Source organism: Ips typographus, linkage group LG16 (genome assembly GCF_016097725.1).
Source record: "Ips typographus isolate SLU linkage group LG16, UJ_Ityp_2.0, whole genome shotgun sequence".
NCBI lineage: Eukaryota > Metazoa > Arthropoda > Insecta > Coleoptera > Curculionidae > Ips > Ips typographus.
Window position 1 is genome coordinate 8,479,056 of NC_138437.1, and position 19,637 is coordinate 8,498,692.

The following is a 19,637-nucleotide window of genomic DNA, read 5'->3' on the forward strand; positions in this document are numbered from 1 at the left end:
GCAAAAGCTGTAAAATATTAGAAGAGATTTTTACTTGACTTTGTCTAACAGCAAAAAAAATCAAATCTCCTCTTTTAATTCAAAGTGGTCAGATAAATGTATACTTTTTAAATATAACTCTGAACGCGGTTCTCAATTTTCAATTTAAAAATTCCATGTATAAAGCGAGACAGGCAATAATCAAAGTCATTTTCAAAAAAGATCACTCGACTATTTCATTACATTGGAAATTTCCGTTTTTCAGAGGCGTGTCTGTAAATAGGAACGTATTTTACCTTTCCATATACAGTTTCCAATTAGAACACACTTCTGTGAAACATTCCTTGTACATTTTCTGTTCTTGTTAGTTCTTTTTGCGTATCGATCACTATTATTAGAAATAAAACTGATGCATTTCGGAAAAAATATCTCTATATAATATATTAAAATTGTAATTTGTGTTGTTTATTTATCAAATATGAGAATTAATAAGGTAAACCAAACATCGCGAGAATTTCGTGCATACATATTTTTTACTTTACATATCATCAGATCATATCCCGTTTAAACATAGAAAGGGTTGAATTTAATTAAAGCAGAGTTATATGGGATTTGTGGTCGCAAAAATAGCTTTTTTTCTGCTCTGATTTGAGATCGATCTAAATTGTTAATTATATGCGTTCGATTTGCTTTAAATCATGTGAAGCTTGTCGCTTTTTTTGTAACACATCGGATATCTGCATTTAATGCTTTTTATTTCGAAACTGTCGGGCTATAATAAATAGGTTCCATTGGAATTTCGGAAAGGGTTTTTTTTTTCGTTTGAACAATACCTGCACCGACAAATCCGAATTCAAACAGCGATTTGCAGCAAATGGTATGCACACTCGAATTGTTTAGAGCTTCAATAATATGTGACACTCTCTACAACACTTGTAAAAACAGGTTTGAGCGGCACTGTTACCTTGCTACTGTGGGCTTGTCATAAGCAAACTTTGTGGAGAAAGCAAAGTTGATTTTAAAGCTCGTCGTTTCCAGGTTTCCTAGTGAAACTCCCGGAAAGGATGTACTCTCAAATTCAGGGACAAAAACTTTTGTTAAAAGAGCGGTAACATTGAAATATGGACCGTCAAAATCAGATAGCAGAACTTGGACTTTTAGTGTAAAAGGTTAAAACTTCGATAATCTGAAGGAAATAAAAGAGAATCATGTTTCCCAAACAAGGAAAAATGGTAATATCCTGCCGGTGCCAATAAAAGAAAATTTGTGTAACCGGACATGTTCAAGACAAATGTCGGGCATTCGTGCTTTGAATGCCATTATCCATTGGAAAATAAAACTTCCAAACGTGACGGAGAAATAGAATTTCAGATATTGCCAATTAATTTCCTAAGTGGACTTTAAAGGAAGACTATTTCCTTTTTGGTTTAACTTTAGGCGTGTCCTTTCGGTAATAACGGCAATAAATTAATACCGGGAAATTAATAATTTTACACCATAACTCAACATAAATGTTGGGTCAAAACTTTACTATGAATAATTTTTAGTTATAGAGTAACATAAGGAGAATGTCTTAAAGAGTGACGGCACTATTCAGTTCTAATTCCGAAAACGTGATGCTTTAGAGAGTTAATCCCTACAACTCAAACTAACTACTTCGAATGCAATGTGTGCTTTGCCTCTATTAACTTTACCTAGTATCGCACAAAGCAGTTAAAACTGAAACGAAATGGGAAGTTCAGTAGTATTCCGAAGACGAAACGGAAGATCAATTAAGAGTAACAAATTTATATTCTATAAATCCTTAAAAGAGAAAAGGCTCTGCCGCAATAGATTAGAGTTTTAAAAATAAAAGTAGGTTTAATTCGAAGCAAGTGCTTTAAAGGGTTTCAAAGTTCTTTTGTGAATTTTAACGAGGTTCCTCTTCTCTCCTAGACTGAAATCGAGAGAAAGTATTAAGAAACGTATGAAAACCGGAACTTAGATAAAATGTAAATTTAATTAATCCACAAACTTTGTCGAAAATTGGCTATGCAAAGACAAAGGTATATTATTAAAATAAATTGTAAAAAAGGAAACCATTACTAGCTGTGTAACGTTTAATGTATCATAATCGGCCAAATATCAATTTCCGTCTGTTTCTGTTATCAGCTATTATTAAAGATATTAATAAATAAGTATCTAATTCAGTAATGTACGTGGATGTTCGGTGGTCGGAAACGAATTCGGGGTGTGATTGGAAATTCTAATATCAGTCCTCCAAACCTAAAATCGACTAGAAATTGTTTAACTGACCGAAAAGCCGAAGGACGATCCAATATGTATTTGTGGCTGGTCACAAAACTCATTTTACCTTAATTGAAACGCTCTACCTACGATTAAACAGACTAGGTAAATTAGTGATTGCCCAAATATTAAATCGCACACCCATAAATTTGTAATCGATACTCACTGTTTTAACATTTCCTTTGTTCGCTTTATGGCTATTTACATACCATCTGCTATTAAATGAATTTTTAACCAAAATTCCAACTATTTACTCGGAAATCCGACCAGAAAGACAAATTTGATTCCAACGCTTGATCCGCACTACATACATTCCTCGGACAGCAAACGTATTTCCGGACACCTTTAATATCAATTTTGAAAGCACCTGTATGTAGTATTTTCCTGTTGAAAAATTCTATTCAATATTTTACACTTTGGCTCTATAAAACTGACAGTTATAAGACCGGACTATCTCTAAAACCACCTGCATGTACGTTATATAGTCGGATTAAATTTAAATTAACTACCTTGTTTACTTAATTAGCGTCACTCAAAACAATATATCAATCAGCGCTAATACCTATTGTAAACTCAACAATGAAAATTGAATATTGGCCGGCATAAAGCAAAAGCAATAGCTTTCATTTTCCGGACCAAGGAACTTCAATGAAAAGTTAAATATAGTACAAACCGTTTTATCTACACTCAGTTCCCCTGAAGTGGCGCAACCGATTTAATGATAAAATTCAAAACTTTCTAAATTTCATGCTGTTTGACCGGCTTTAATAGAAAAAAATTGGCTTTCTGTTGTTTTTTTACAAAGTCCGGACTTTTATTTGTACAAACTTTGCTTTGTGATTTTTATGTTTGGTGAAATAATGGTTGAAGAAGTTTTAAAATAATATACAGGCATGGAAAGTACAAAATTATTCATTGCAAAGCAATACTTCAGACAAAGATGCTGTCTAAAATGGTTGTGACGTAATTTGTCACTTGGTCACAACATACCTTCTGATGAAGTGATCATATGACTTCTTGGCGAATGATCATCTTGGTCTTGGTGGTGAGTATTAGTTTTCAATTCTCTCTTCTCTTTTATTGATAATTTTAAAATAACCATATCAGTATGTATTTTCAATTTGTTATTCGGTTCATAAATACTACATAACTGACAACTCTATGTCACTATTTTATATTAGACAGCTCCATGCAACAACTTTCTAATACACACAACTTTGGGGGATTGTAAGTTGTGAATTTTGCAACAATACTCACTTTTCTGATCGATGAAATTACCAACACACATAAATAAGTGTCCCCTAAAATACGCGATGCATAATACCCAAGCTCATAATATCCTCCCGGATCAGTTTCGACATAATATATGAAGGGTGGGATAATACATCTTCGAAGCATTGCATTATCCCAATCGCGTTGATGATCGCTCAGGCTTATAGAGCACGAACAGGTAGCTTATACAATATAATCCTTTAGCTAGTTAATGCTGTATTGATTTCTAACGAGATTTCTAAACATTATAGTACGCCTATGTGATTCTTAGTTGTGGAAAGTGTCAGGCAAGTTTAAGAAAACAGGAATAGTGTCTTCAAAGTTTGTTTTGAAGGAAGCGGTAATGAAAGCCTATTGTCAGAGGTGAAAATAAGGCCAAATAAACACTCGTATTGTTTGAGCTTGTCACGTCAAACTAACGACAATACCCCTGCCAATAATAGGCCGCAGTAAGTTCGACGATATCCTTTAAAAGTCTGTTTTTAGCATCAAAATTCACAATGTTCTCTAATCCGTTAACGTTAAAGCAAACTGTATTATAAAGGGAAAAGTGACAAAAATTTGGTACCATATAAATGCAAACAAGTTCATATTTCACTGGTTCGCACAATTTGATTTAGTTTCCGCCTGCAATGCATCAATTCGATTTTGCCCATTTTCCTGAGACAAAATTGAATTTATAAGGCCGCTTTTCCCCTCATAGATGTTCTCCATGAAAATATATCGATAACATAGATGACGTATAAAAGTAACTTTCATCTCCTTTCCTATAGTGCCAATATGCTAAAAGGTGTTCAAATAAGATCAATCCATTAGAAATCAAATAAGTTCACTCAACTTTGTGAGAACTTTAAATTGTTTTTATCCATTAAAAGTCTTTTCTACTTAAACATATTTAGCTGAAGAAATTAAAACAGATAGAGAAGTTTATCTTGGCAAAAGAAGGCAATTTAACGGACGTCTAGTGGAGAAATCAGTTTGTCGAGTCGACTTTAAAAAATTAAAAGTCTCACCTCTAACATTTTGGCAAAATTCGGTAATCAAACTGAGTGAGGGCATTCAGATTTGTATATTTTTCCACACCTCTTAGACTTGTAACTCAACTGGACACACTTACACGAAGTAACAAAAAGTGCTACTATTTTAATCATTTGCTGGATAAAATTCCACTTGTCAGTTAACTGAGCTGTTTAGAAGAATTCGTTAGTGAATTGCACTGTTAAGAATAACATGCTTTTGATATTAAAACGTGTTTTAAAAACGACTCTTTTACTATTTAGTTGCATGTATCCTTTGAAAAGTTGCTTTCGAGCGCACATTTATTATTTGCGAGCCACATCATATACAAGCTATATAATTTATGAAGATCTGACATATAAAATGTTATTTTTTAGAGTTTTGAGGGAATAAAGAAGTATTTGAACATTTCAACAAATGCATTTTTAAATGAATCCATATTAATGGTGTACAAAACAATTTTGTTTGGTAAGGAAAATATTTTTCAAAGGTTTGAAAGTTGCAAAGACCTGAGTACAAAAGTAGAATGGAAATTAATTTAGTAAAGCTCTTCTATTTCGTTTAGCTCTCATTCTGCTTTACGGGAGTTCAAACGCCTTTTCCACCTCTAATAGTAAAATGTTTTCAGTTATTGGAATTAGCTTCAATTTATTTGCCACGTAAAGGAACAAAAAGACGAAGTATTCACTTCGAATTAAATAGAGGCGCTTATTGCTTGGAAAAGAATTCGATCTAGATCCGCAACAGAAAGCCGTAAAGTGCTTATAAATCCGGAAAAATCAAAGTGTTGATTTGAAAAGAAATGGTAGCCAACTGGTGACATAACTTAAATGAATATGAAACAAATGCGTTTTTATTACCAGTAATACAAAACTGCTAATTAAAGCGACAAAATATATAGAGCAAAACATTATGAGGACATTACTCAAAGGTAACTGTAACCCAAAACAAGGACCAAGTTGGAAAAGTTGGCGCCTTACACCTGCCGAGAATCTCATCAACCTTAACCTGATGAATGGCCCTAAAGATCCAGCTTTACGATGTTGCCAAATAGAGATCCACTTTGTTTTTAAATAATGCCCTATGCGAGTGGTGTGTTATTTTGGAAACGCCACTGGTGAAAAGACAATTAAAACTCTTAAAAGATGTGCAATTCGGGTACTTCAAACAAAAGTATTCCAAAGAATAATTAATAAAAAATTAAGCCTTCTAGCAGCCATAGTACGTCGACAAAAGGTCCAATTTTAAACTTTTTAATTATTTCCTTTCGAGTTCTAAAGCGGGAAATGCCAGATTAGTATGCGAGAGTAAGTTGAAAAAATGTTGTCAGTCAGTGGAGAGTATTGATTTTTAATTGCTCTAGCGAATTAAGTCTGTAGAGCTGAAAACCAAAAAGGACTTTTAAATTAAAGATTGCTGGGTTCGTGACGACGTCAAAAAGATGAACGTCCCGCATAAAGATAGGAGCAGCGGCAAAATTGAAATTCTACTTGTTAATAAATGCGGTGGAAGACAAAATAGCGAGAAACAGTTTGCCATTGCAGGAAATCACAACACGAAATTTATAACCCCGGTCACATAACCTAATTAATGAGACGGAGACGTGCCAGAACACTTATCCACGTCTGACGTGCCTCTAGCCACTACCTCAGGCCAGGGATATTCCAGGCACTAAACGAGAAATTTAAGTTAAAAGGTGAAAATCGTTAGCTGAAAACCGAAAGAAATCTATTATTTGCTGGATTACTTCAGATGGTTAAAGCAATTTATTGCTCTTCGATAGATTCTCACCTAGAAAAATATGTTCACCCCCATTTATATCTTCGAAAACACTAACTTATCCCTATTCAAATCCCAAGAAATTACATGCTCTTTTGTGGGATGCAGTTTTTGAGATCCTAAACTGCACCTCTTATTTTCAATAAATTATTAGAAGGGCCTTTCAGATCCGCCTCTGGAAGGGGAAACAATAGGCAACATAAAGTTTTAAACGTTATAAATGCTAAGGAGGTTGCCTTAAAGCTTATGGGTGATATATTGGAACGTTTAAAGAAAACAGGGCAATTTTCGTAGGGAAACAAGGCCCTAGATATGCAGATGGTGCACGATCGTGTTTAACGACCCTTGGAGTGACCTTATCCAAAATCCATCTGGTGGCCTTCAGCGGAAGTAAATTGTCAAAATAAAGGATATACATTAGCGCCACCTTTTTATCCTTTTTTACTACTGGCCCCGAAGGAATGGTACACTGCTTTTCCATTACACCCTTTGTATCTATATCCCTTTTCCAAACGGCTAATATATCTGTGCTCACCCACATTAGGTACAACCAAAAAATTCCTGTTATTCCACTACCTTACAAGAGAATATTTTAGCATTGGCAATGTTTTATAGGAACCGATTCAATATTATTTAATTCTCTTAACTTGAAAACACTAACAGATAATACATCAAACACAAAAACCATAATTGGAGGATTATACGAGGTCCTTAAATCCGGCTAATATTGTAAAGTTCGCTAGAGAGGCTTACAAGGAAATATACCCCCGCATTTATAAACGTAATTGCCTTTACACAGTCTTTGTTAATTTTTTATTTTCTAAATTGGCCGATTTATACACGTCCAGAAAGCTGCGGTTCTTGGAATTTTAATTTCAAAACCGAGCTTAACTTTTAGATTAGGAAACTCGCGCCGTTTTTTTAGATTCATTTATAAGCTTGATTGAAAAATGTATGATGTTTGAATTTACTATTTGTTACAATTGTCTCACGTGTTTAGTTGCTAAACAATCAAGTAGTAATTTTTAAAGAAATATATCAAGAATACTGAATAATACTTCCCTAACATTACACTACCATATTGTAATGGATTTTATTCACTTGCCTTCCAAGAAATTGATTCTTTGTCAATAAGTGAGTTATTATGTTTCCATCATAACATTTTAACAAATATTTGTTTGCCACTATAATTCCAAATTGAATTCCCTTTTGTCAAATCAAGTGTCTAATAAGTTATTATATTACTGGAACAGAGTGTAGATAAAAACTTAACAAGCCTATAATTGAAACAGTTAGTACAATAATATAGGTATTAGTTATTCTTTTTTCTAAAAACTTGATGATATTGTAAAGGTAAAACAAAAGATATTCTACTATTTCCCACTTGTAATGTTATCCATTATTATGTGAATAAATGTTGTTAAAAAAGCGTAAATGTGAAAAGAGTTGAAATTGTTATTCAAAGGGATGCAAGCATGTCTCTTCATTAAAAAAAAAACACACAAAATCCCATGTAAAATGTATTTTTGTTGAGACCTAGCGGTTCAAATGTTTTTTTTTTCAGCTAAATTCTGTCCGAATCCTGAACAGTTTTACAGCTTTCAAAAACGATTTAGCGTTAAGCTGAACACTTCAGTGTTTTAGCATTATCGTTTAATTAAAAATGATCGTCCCAAACCCACGTATTGTGTTGCCAAAACACCGCGAACCCACACTTCGTTTGTGTCATATAATAATTAAAAAATCCGGCATTAAAGGGTCTTTTTGGCATTGTTTGGAGTACGTGTTAAATTTGCTTAGTCACTTATGATTAATAACTCGTTACAGGGGCGTAGCTGAGAGGAAGCAAACTATTAAAATACACACATATATTTGTTTGATTAAAAAGTGCATGCATAATAAAGACGTCTGAATTCATGAAGGCAAAAGTAGTGAACGGTGAACTCATTTTTAAGGACCGAAATTAATTTTGCTGACTGAATGTGTGTTCCATTGTAAATTCCTTCCTTTTTAGTCACTTTGCCTTTCTAACCATTTAAATATATTACCCTCGATTTTTCACTGGTTTCAATTCGAACTCGCTTCCTGCTCTGAGAGCGCGCCGAACTTTTAAAACAATTACAGGGTGTTTAAAGCAAAGTTAAGTGTTTTTATGGCGAAATCGTTATTCATTTATTGGTTTCCATTCTTGTTCGAAAAAGATTTATTTAAAATCAAGAGGCGGGAACATTATATTGCCATTTTGTTGATCTAGCGTAAGAAATGCTATTAGCCCAAACCTTCACTCTATATCTTAAATTGAAGCATTTCAAATAATATTTCTGGCAGAGGAACAACACTGTTACAATCATTATTGATTGTCATTATCAGTTTAACAATAGTACAACTTCATGGAAAAACTGGAACATTTACTACTTTAACCAAAATAAAATTACTTAATAAAATACATCAAATAAAAGTATTAACCTATGTGCTGCAATTAAATAAATGACCGCATTAGATTTATGTCTAGTACCTTTTCAACTAATGATAGCATTAAAGACAAATGACACTTCAGATATAAAAATAGCCACAACACAAACACAAAACGCATCATTCAGTAGGTACATCGCTTTTTCGGTAGTGTTCGTATAAATAAAAGGCACCATTCCAGTTAATTTCGACGCTTAATGCCGTTGATTTTTTTCTCTTTTGTGAAATGGTCATTTTAAAGTGGTATCGCAAACATTCAATTTTGAAAATAAGAGGATAAAACCCGAATCATTCAGTTGCGAATGTAGCCTCCAAATACGCAATAGAAGGGTCAGTATATCCTGAAAAATCCGGGTATTCGGCTTGGAAAAAAACGATAAATTTGAACACCCCGCCTGAGTGTGAACAAAAGGGTTTATAAATTTATACGATTTGCCGCAATGATTTTAGAGCTTACTTCTCGAAAATTCCAAATAATGTGTGCGAGGTATTTCAGTTTCGTTGTGCCGTTAAGGAATTAAACGACTAACTAATGGATTTTTTTTTCAAAGAGTGTATATTTTCGAAACTATAGCAGACGTTAAAAGATACTTCAATGAAACTGTCTAGTTCTTAATTGACTCCTTAAAGTTTCCAATTTCATATTAAGATTTTTAATATCAAGTTTGCAAAGTGAGCGAGCATTTACTTGACCTTCATTCTAACAAGTTTCTGGCTTCGTTGTTTTCTTTTGCTTTCAGAAACATGTTTGCTGTTTAGCAAAAACTTTTTACTTTTTACGTTGACCAGTTACGTCATGCGATATAAACTGAACCGTATGTAATACGTTCGTATATATTTCACAGAGCTCCAACATATTTTCTTCCAGAAAAGTATCTATCTTGCTTAGAAAGCATTTTCCGATAAAAACTATTGTTGGTTCGAATCCTGTGCTTCCTGGTATACCTAGTAGCAAAAATAGACAAATTTTATTTTAGGCAAATACGACGGAAAGCTATATTGCGCTTGCATTTTCAAGACTGTTTCTAGTTGCTTGGGTTTATTTTTCGAGAATTTATAGTAGGAATTTTATTTGAACACGGTGAGATGAGCTAAAGTGCCCTGAATTAATGCCGAAATGTATAATTTTGAAACAACTTTTCCACAACTTAAACGATAATTATGCCCTCGCTTAGCATCTTGCCTCTTAATAAAACTTTTCAACTTAAAATATTTGTAGACTTAAAGACTTAAGTATTAAAAGTTAGTTTTCCAAGTAACAGCTTCGTCGATTAGTTTACCCTTTTTCTACTGAAATGCAATCTCTTTGGATTCCGTCTAAATGCATGACCAGCAAACTATTATTAAGAGCTCCCTTACACGTAGTACCTAAAAAAGGATTCAAAATGTACCTTTTAATTGTGCTTAAAATTTGCAGAAACAGCATTCTTCCGAGAAATCCCCGTTACGTTAAGACCAATTTCGGGAAGTCTTGTTTATTTAAATTGAGGCATTCGGAACCAATGTGGAATTTCACGTGCAGAGCAAAGCCGCTATTTAGAGCTGGCAAACTCTCAAACAGTTATTCTAGGGCACTTTTAATTCTCCCTTAACACAACTGTATAGTTTAACTAGGCAAGTTTCCTTTATTGGGGGCAGAAATTGTGCTTCCAGATTACCTCTCACTCAGATGTCCGCATTATCTGTGATTCTCGTGCCAGACTAACAAAATTTTGAAAACAGTTAGTAATCAAACAAAGAGATTTAAATTGAAATTGTTCGTTTCCAACGTGCAATTTCAAAAGTAATATATGCACATAATCCAAGTGTACCATCGGAAAGAATTTAATTCGAGATGCAATCCAGGGAATTGAAACGGGAAACAATCGAACTCCATAAAAGAGCAATTAATATTGTTCCCGATTCAATACAGGAAGTTTTTCTAACGGTGCGGAAACCCAGGTCTGCCATTGGAACGTTGTATACTATAGCTAATATTGCCAGCTTTAAGCTTTCTATTTTCTTGTACTCTGTTTTAAGGGTTTGAAAGTCGTAATTCTAGATTTGCACTTTCAAAATTGCTGTTACTAAAGTATATCAATTTTTGTAGTGTAAAAATTATGACCGTTCTATTATGATGTACGTATGATTATGTGTACAGGGTGGCCAACTAAGAATGCGAAGTAGTGTATCTAGGAAACCAAAAATGTATTATTTCTTGATTTTGTTGCCTGTTTTAGTAAGTTTTGGTTTTATTCAGTATTTCTCTAGATGTTGTCGTTTTTGATATATTGACACACAACAGGTGAACAGTTGGAGATAGAGCAAAACGGTTTACATGTTCGTATCTTACTTTTTTTAGATCTATCATATGATGGTATTTTCAAACTTGAACAGCGTAAAATAATAATTAACTGTCATGTCATTGTCATTAACGTTGAATTTTGCTGAACTTTCATAATTAATACCTAGTATTCTTTGAGGGGGATCACAGAGGTAAATTAAAGCTCAGTGCAATAGAAAATGTAATTTTTTACTTTACCTAGATGATTGACAACTTAATAAAATTTCTGTCAGGAATGATCCCTGTACAGCAGACTATCATTTTGCATTTAGCTCGCTGGCAAAAACCTTTTATCCGTTTATTGCATCGAAAGTTTACACAATCAAAAAGTATCGTTTGATAATGAATACGAACCTTTCTTTTGATGAAAAGCATATTAGACCATTCAAAAGAGCCTCAGTAATGTAATAGACGTACGTTCGAGTTTCTTTTGAACGTTGGTAATTGTTTTTATTGATTAGGTAGCTTATGGTGAATTAAACTGCTAAGTGTAGTATTATACCAGCGTTCTAGAAAAGAACTTTATTAAGGCATGAAATATTCATGCCAAAATGTAAATAGGGACATTGGAAAAAATTGTAGGGTTGAGGGTGTTAAAAATTTAAAGCTTCTTCAAAAAAAGCGCCAATATCGGCTTAAGTTATAAAGCAAAATGGGATAGAGGGTGAAGTTATCTATCAAATTTCGTTTCGCTATCCGTTTTTACATTGTGTTCCCTTAGGGTTCGCACTCTCGCAAGAATTGCCGTCTCGCATGGTCTAACTTTCATAAAAGTGTGGTTTGTAATAGATTTTTAAAATGACTGATGGCCTACAGGATAAATCGAACATCGTTACGTGTCTCCCCTTCTTTACCTATTAACTGTATCTATTCTAGTACAACGAATGCAAAATTAATATGGATCATTTTTATATGAGCAAATGCTGTATGGAAATGTAACGCGTTCAGGTAATCAATCAATTTGGGGAGTTATTATTTATACTATGGTGTATCAGTATTTGTCATACAGGGGTGATAAATCTTCTGATCTCAACTTCAGTTTAGTTCATTTAGTGTACATTAACAATCTCCAGTTCACCATAACCGTATAGCAAAAATAAGTTATTTTGGTATACTCATTGTTATTTCTATGTTGCCTAATATTGAAAATTTTACTTAACGAAGATTATGTTTTCCATTTGAAAATGATACAGTAATTAATGGTATAAATATTTGGTAACATCATTTTAATTTTTAATCGCGTTTTCACGAAAGAGGCCACCCTGTTTATTCTTAGTTAAGCGCTGAGATTTAGCGTGGTAACATTTTAAAATGATTTTGCTCAATTTTAAGCGATGATAATTAAAAGAACTCTTTCCGGATTAAAAGCAATTTTCCGGGGGCCGATCTTGTATCAAAGCGGAGTTTTAAAATGTAGTGAAAACAAAATAGCGAGCTAAATTTTATGTTCCTTTCGCTTAAGCCTTTGGTAATTTGCTTTTTATGCAACACCAATCTTATCGGGGGTAGATTTTGAAACTAGAGCCAAATCCAACGACTGCTCGAATTCGCTGATTTCGCATAAAGGAAATACGTTTTGGTCAGCTTATCGCAATGAACCACTTTTATTTTCCCCCAATTCTCCCTCTAAGTATATCTAATTTGCCCGATGAAGGAAAACTGAAAGCGCTCTTCCTGCCAACTCTTGTTTCGATCGTAACCTGTCACAAGGATGATAATATTAAAACCAAAGCTTGTGAGATTGAGCCACAAAATTTGTACCAGTTTAAAGAAAGAACTACTCACAGTTCAAGCACGGGAATAAACTGATAAAGCGCTAAAACTTTTGATTGAGGGTTTGTCTATATATTCAACTTCAGAACTTCAGTTGTCGGTTTTCATTGTTCGATGTGTAACCACAGTGTTATGAAAGTTTTACGTTTGTTTTACAAGTATGAATCAGCGACCGTATGGGAAAATCGAAAATGCTAAAGTCTGGAAAAATGTTTTACTGGGAAATATCAATTAATTTTGTATTGGTTGATACATTTTTATTCAAATAGACTACTTTTTCATGTTTTTGTCTTCTTATGCAGAATTCAAACCGGACACTGCAATTGTCACTTATTTCGGACATATTTAACCCTACATCGAAAAAAAATCTAATTTCGCCTCGAGGCTATTTTCAGTAAATTCCAATTCCTGTATTGAAATGGTCATTTCCCCCAAAAAGTACCCGGCTTTAGAATTGAGTTTTATCAGTATTCTGTTGATTTAACAAGCATTTAAACAAACTGCTAGCTGTAAAATAATTTTTGATTAAATATCACTTTAAGATAAAAAAAAATGACCTACACAGAACCACATATTGGTTTAGGGTTTCAACAATATAGCCAAACGCGGAAATTTGAGATTCTCCCATATCGAAAAGTAAAAGATTACACATTTTAACAGGTTAGAAATATCCAAGAGAGTTCGATGTTTGAACTAAATTTGAAGGTTTTGTAGAGTTATACGAGAATGGGTTTTTCGTGCAACTGAAACGTTTAGGTAACTTTCGAATCTTGAAAGTTAAAGACGTAAGTGATTCCCGAGAGTTGAAGATAAATCAATAGGACTACACTAGAAGTTTTGAGTAAAGGTTTGTGTATGCGTTAAGGTTAGAAACTCTATCAGTTTGCTTTTAAATTTAGATTGACAGGTTTTTCGAGAAAGTTGGATGTATAATAAAAATCCGTTTGGGTGAAGGAATAATATTAAGCAAATAGTCGACAACCCTTGTGGAAGTGTACTATTAACCTTAACATGGCCCTGGATTATAAGCAGATTTGGGACATCATAAATTTTACATAAAAGCAATTTGAAGTTGCCTGACATTTAAAAAGAAATGCCACAAAGCTAATCTTTTGACGTTGCCAGGAACTTTATAATCCGTGGAAGAACGTTTGGAGATAAATGTTTAGTACATATGAAAAGGAGAAGGAATTTTTTGTGTGGACAGTTGAATTATTACACTCAAAACTCCTTTATTCCAAAAGGGTTGATATCTTTAGTAAAGGTTAAAATACTCGGAAAAAATCAACAATCTTCTGCACTTTCTAGGTTTATAAGTTAAACTCATTTGTGTATCCGGGTTTTTCAATTTTGTCGAGGGGAGTTGGTTTTACGAGGCTGCATTTGCATGTTGGTCCTTTTGTATTCAATTAAATGCTAATAGTAATCGCTGTTATACAGAGACTTCGACCGACACAGTCAATTATGTAAATACTCTCTCAAAGCGGGCCTTGTATATTACTAACATCAAATGCAAAGATATCCCTTTATATTTAAATAGATATGGCGCCATCTGGCCTGTGGATTTTTCCCTTGACCAGCAAATGGATAATAACAACTTTTTCCTTAGTCAGACGGCAACGCTATCCTAAACAAGGAAGAAAATGGATATAGTTGTATGTTAATTTTTAAAGATCCCCTAGTATCAAGTTTCATAAAATAATTAAGTCTGGTGAATTGATTGCGATTTAAATTTGCGACGAAGCGGAAAAATTTATTTAGCAAAACTTTCAATTCTAAGAGCCAAATGTGCACCCTTCCACACTGATGACCAATTATTTTGGGGCATCATATGTATGCAAGGGACTTTCACATTTGCTTTAGTCACCCTAATCAGCCCTTAAACACATACACGCTTATCTAGAACATTTATCCATAGATAAACATCCCTTTGCAATATTAGGCCGCCTTGCTTCTCTACTTGTTTAGTTACCCTTTTAGTTCTATAGTCCCTTCTGATATACGAGGGTATTTTCATAAACTCAACATTATAAATTATGTTAATAAAATGTTATTTTCAAAATTGCTTTCTAACAGTGTTACTTGGTGAAAAAAAATATGGGAGGTTAAATAAATATTACTTTGTGATAATATTTGCAGGATTGCGAAATTCTGAACTTTTTCTGCGCTATCGAAGGTCGATAATTATATCACGCATCACGCAATGCGCTCTCCTTATCTAAATGCAAAACGTGTTAATGTAGTGTGTTAATTCAAGACTAAAAGTTTTTCACTGCGTCGAATGGAATTCAGCAAAGAAGCACTAAACTGGTTTAATAAATCCTTTATCAGGTTTTTGCGTGAACAAGTAGGCTATAAATCATGAATAGCATTAACATTGGGAATTATTTTCCAGATAAATTGGCTATTGATTTTGACATATAAATATTTGAATCCAAAACGCTTCACATTATAGGTAATCACTTACCGAACTATGACTGTGTAATGGGTGATGGTACTACGATTAGTACCTCTCGGATGCGCCCAAGAAAGGTTTGCAGATCTGGATGTGAAGAATGTTATCAATGGACGGCCAGGTGGGTCAGGAACGTCTGTAATATAGACAGATTATTAGTTCAATCACTACGAATTTACTAAGACATAGTTTGATGTAGATTAATTATCTTAACACTTGCAGACTACGTGAAATACCTATAAATCAGAATATATATGCGCACGAGATTTGCAAATAACAACAGGTTACAGTGTGTAGCTCCAGTATAACTTAAAAGTGTATGACGGCCGTTTTTTATTTAAAAAGAAAGAAGACCTTCTTTTAACTAGTTCGAACACTCTCAGTCAAGATAATTAAAGAGCCAATTAAAATTTTTAACTAGGAAACGTAATCTAAATGGTAATAGGACCGCCGGAAGTATTGGACGATCGATCGACATATTTCCTTTCCGACTTTCCAAAAAAAAACTTGGTTATGAACTGAATGAATTATTGAATTGTTTTGGGGTCGGATCGAGAATTACCATAACTCAAAATGAACGAAAGTGCTAGCTTTCTCGACATAAAATAACCGAAAGCAGCTTCCGAAAGATCAAATATTAAGTTGTATAAGAATATAAGGACACTTCAGGGCAGAGGATAAGATTTATAACAAAAAAATATTTTTTTGATTGAGACCGTTGGTCCACAGATATTGAGGTGTCTTATTTACCTTGTAAGTTAAACATGACTGGCATTTCCTTTAATTACGAATTCCTTTTACGTCGAGGCACCGAATAATGATGAAGGCCTCGGTGAAAATATTTAAAAGGAAATATACTTAATCTAAATGGTAATAAGAAAAGCGTTAAATGCGGAAATGGACTTAGATTGATTGGGACTTTTTCCTTTTTTGACGATTTCTTAAATTTCTTTAATTTAATTTTCAAGACGGCTTCAAGCAAAAATTAAACTAACTAGCAAAACAGCAAATTAAACAAATCTAAATCCCGAAACTTTTTCTTGCGGCTGTTCAATTAAACTATGTCTGAAGACCGGATTTAAATTCACACCCGAATTAAATTTCCCTCAACAAATATTTTTTCTGCGCCACGTAAATGGCGTCCCAATTAATTTTTCCTTAACTTGTTTGTTTAATCTTTTAAGAATTAGACCCTTGAAATATTATTACAGGGATTAAGGGCCAGGTTTACTTTACTCTTCAAATAAAATACATTATTAAAAACTCTAGAGGGTATTTAGCTTTACCTTTCCTGTTATTTGCTATAATTAACTGTAGCATCTAGACGAAAATTAACCTGCAGATTGAAATCCGAAATAAATTACGATGTAAATGCAGGTGAGCGTCGTAATTTCCTGAAAAATGGGAGAGGAAGCAATTTTTTATTAATAAAAATCAATACTCAATGGGAGTGAGGAGAAAAACAGTTAGAATTTAATTATTAGTACGAGTGGTTGTGAAATTATGCATATAGAGTTTATTTTTGTAATTTTTTTGTCAATTAAAATTAATTACTTTCTTTGGTACATACATTGCTATTATTAGTACCTATCAATAACTTTTAAGCGCTTATTTTTTGCATAAATATGGTATTTAAACCGTTCTAAAAATATCAATTTTTCTCGTCCAATTTGAGACAATAAACCAAAAGAACTATTTTTGGAAGAATTATTTTATATTATATTATATTGATTTACATACAGAATGTTTTCAAAACCGGTGTTATACCATTTTCAATAAATCATTTGATTATGTAATACTTTACTAATACTGAAACTCTGAAACTTGACAATTCAAATAAAATATTATCACAGCTTTAACCGAATATATTCTAGTGAAATATTAACACTTTTAAGAAAATTAGATTGAAATGTTGACCAAACAATTTTTATCTACTCTTAAACTGTTATTTTAAATCGAACCATCTTTACCCTCGTTCTTCTCGGTTTGTCTGTTGCAAACTTAATCAAAAAGCCTGCCAATCAAGCTTGTGGCCACTACGGAACGGCCGCAGATTCAAAATTAACTTTATCGGGAACTTTAAAGCTTACCATATAGGAAACTTGCGTTTGACATATGAGGTTTGGTGCAGAACATCGAAGGGAATGTATTTATTGAGCTTTATTAAGGTTTGGAAGTTTATTTTGCCTAACAGAGTATTGAATGTAATTATTATATTTAAACACAAAATTAAACTGTATTTAACATGCTCTTTTAAAGCTGTAAAACAAAATAGAAAATAAGTTTTCTGTCAAATAATGATATAACGTGTAACATTTAAATTATGTGCATTTCACGCATATATACATATATAACTTTGTAAAGCTTGCAGCAAATATTAAATTTCCCTCTTCACTTTATTTAATACTGTTTCATATAATTACTTGTTTGACATGACGTGCTTTATTATTATGTTCAGTTAATTAACAGGAAACCAGTATTACTAAAAATGTCTCTAACGGGAAGTAAATTGTAACATTAGCAACAACATACTTTTTCAAAAGTAATTTAAAGGCAATCAGTCTTTTTGCTAAACTGTAGTAAAAATCTTCTAGTGTTGCATGCACTATTTGAGACTCTAATTAAAGCCCGTAAAATCCACCTCGAACAAGATTCTTTTTGTATAAAGAGGCTAGATAAACCCTATAAAGTGGCTAATGGGTTTAGAAAACCTCACGGTTGTTAGAGTTGATTAAAGTCGAATAACATTGAAGAAGAGTCTGTATTTTTAAACATTACTTTTTCATAGATAAAAATAATCCAAGAATTAACAATTAAAGGAATTATTTAATACTTGCAAGGTGTAAACAGTTAAGGGCTAACTTTTAAGGACGTTGATTTATAAGGCTCGGGAAGGGCTAGAAATTACTTTTGTATCCTTGTTACGGTGAAGGCCAATCGAATCCAATCAACTGGTACCACGTCATAGGAAGACCTATAAATTTTGGCAATGTTAAAATTAGTTTAGCCTAAAGAACAATGTTTGATTTATTGTCCGTAATTAAACCCGAAAGACGAAGTCCTTAAAGTGAGCTCGGCGTCTCTCTTAGCCGTACAAATTCGAGCCATTTTAGCTCCGTCTCAACCAATCTAAACAATAATTAACCCAGCAATATTCGCAAAAATATTAAGTGAGACGGGTTTCTAATGAAAACCAGATTCATTGCAAAACCCTTAATAAAGGAGAGCGAAAACAATGGGAGATCTTAATTTAATTGTTGTCTTTTGACATTGCCAGTAGTCTCTTCAAATTAGATTTGGTGATTTTCTTTTATTTTGTGCAGAATTTAAGTTGTCGAGTGGATTTTGTTAAGTATTATTAGCCACTATCATGTTTTCTGAAAACTGTTCTTATGCTATACAATAACTAAATTAATTGTTTCGCTATTAAATTTCACTTAAAATACCCCTGCTTTATAATTATCTTCTCATCTCGATCAACAATGTATTATTCTGATTAGACCTATTATGGGTCCTAATACCACCTTAAGCTCTTTAGAGATATCCATTTCACACTCCCTTAAGTTAGTAACCATCTAATTTTAATCCAGGAAACACATCACACTTTTAATCATCTCTAAAGTATAATAGGCAAGAGCAAATTAATTAATTTTCTACTAGACTACCCAGGTAAAAAGAGTTTTTTTTTGTAACCTGGAGAATTCCACCCTTTTTGAAATTATGATATGAGAAGTTTACACACAGGAATGTCGCAAATATTTCAAGAGGCACGTTTAGAAACACGCAGAGCAAATTAATTAAAGTAATAAGGCATTTACACAGACGAATAAAATTGGTGGCATCACTAAAAGTAAAACTATTTAAATTTATTTGAATAAGACTAGTGCATCCTTGATAAGTAAACCGCAACTAATGTGGAATAATTCCTTATCACCGTAGTTTGTAGGATTTAGAACAAAAACGCAACTGCTAAAAGTGTAACACTAGAAACTTTATGTATATTTTAGGGGAATTTTGAAGTTTATGTTACAAGTTGAGCATATAAATCCCTTAAACTTTAACAATTTATATGACTTTTAATGGCTAGATTAAACGCCTACATGATATGAATAAAGTTTAGCCAAGATTGAACGAAACGGGCCAAAATAATGCAGCTTGGAAATTTATCTTGCTGGAAATTTTAATCTGTTGGAGTACACGTGATGTTTACTCCTTTAAAATTTCATTTTATAGTTAGTTATAAATGGAGATGTGTGAACGAAACTTTACATATTCATTATA

The 19,637-nt window shown here is 33.0% G+C and overlaps 1 protein-coding gene across 5 annotated transcripts in view; it reads right to left on the bottom strand.

Annotated features, from left to right (window-relative positions):
• Ptp99A (Protein tyrosine phosphatase 99A) overlaps positions 1-19,637 on the bottom strand; it is a 98,181-nt gene that overhangs the window by 64,622 nt on the left and 13,922 nt on the right. For all 5 annotated transcript variants that reach the window (XR_014180831.1, XM_081993571.1, XM_081993570.1 and 2 more), the window contains one exon: positions 15,369-15,492. Coding sequence is in view for 4 of the 5 variants with exons in the window: in XM_081993571.1 (XP_081849697.1) it covers positions 15,369-15,492 (124 nt within the window). In the remaining variant the exon portion in view is untranslated. The remainder of the gene's footprint in view (positions 1-15,368; positions 15,493-19,637) is intronic.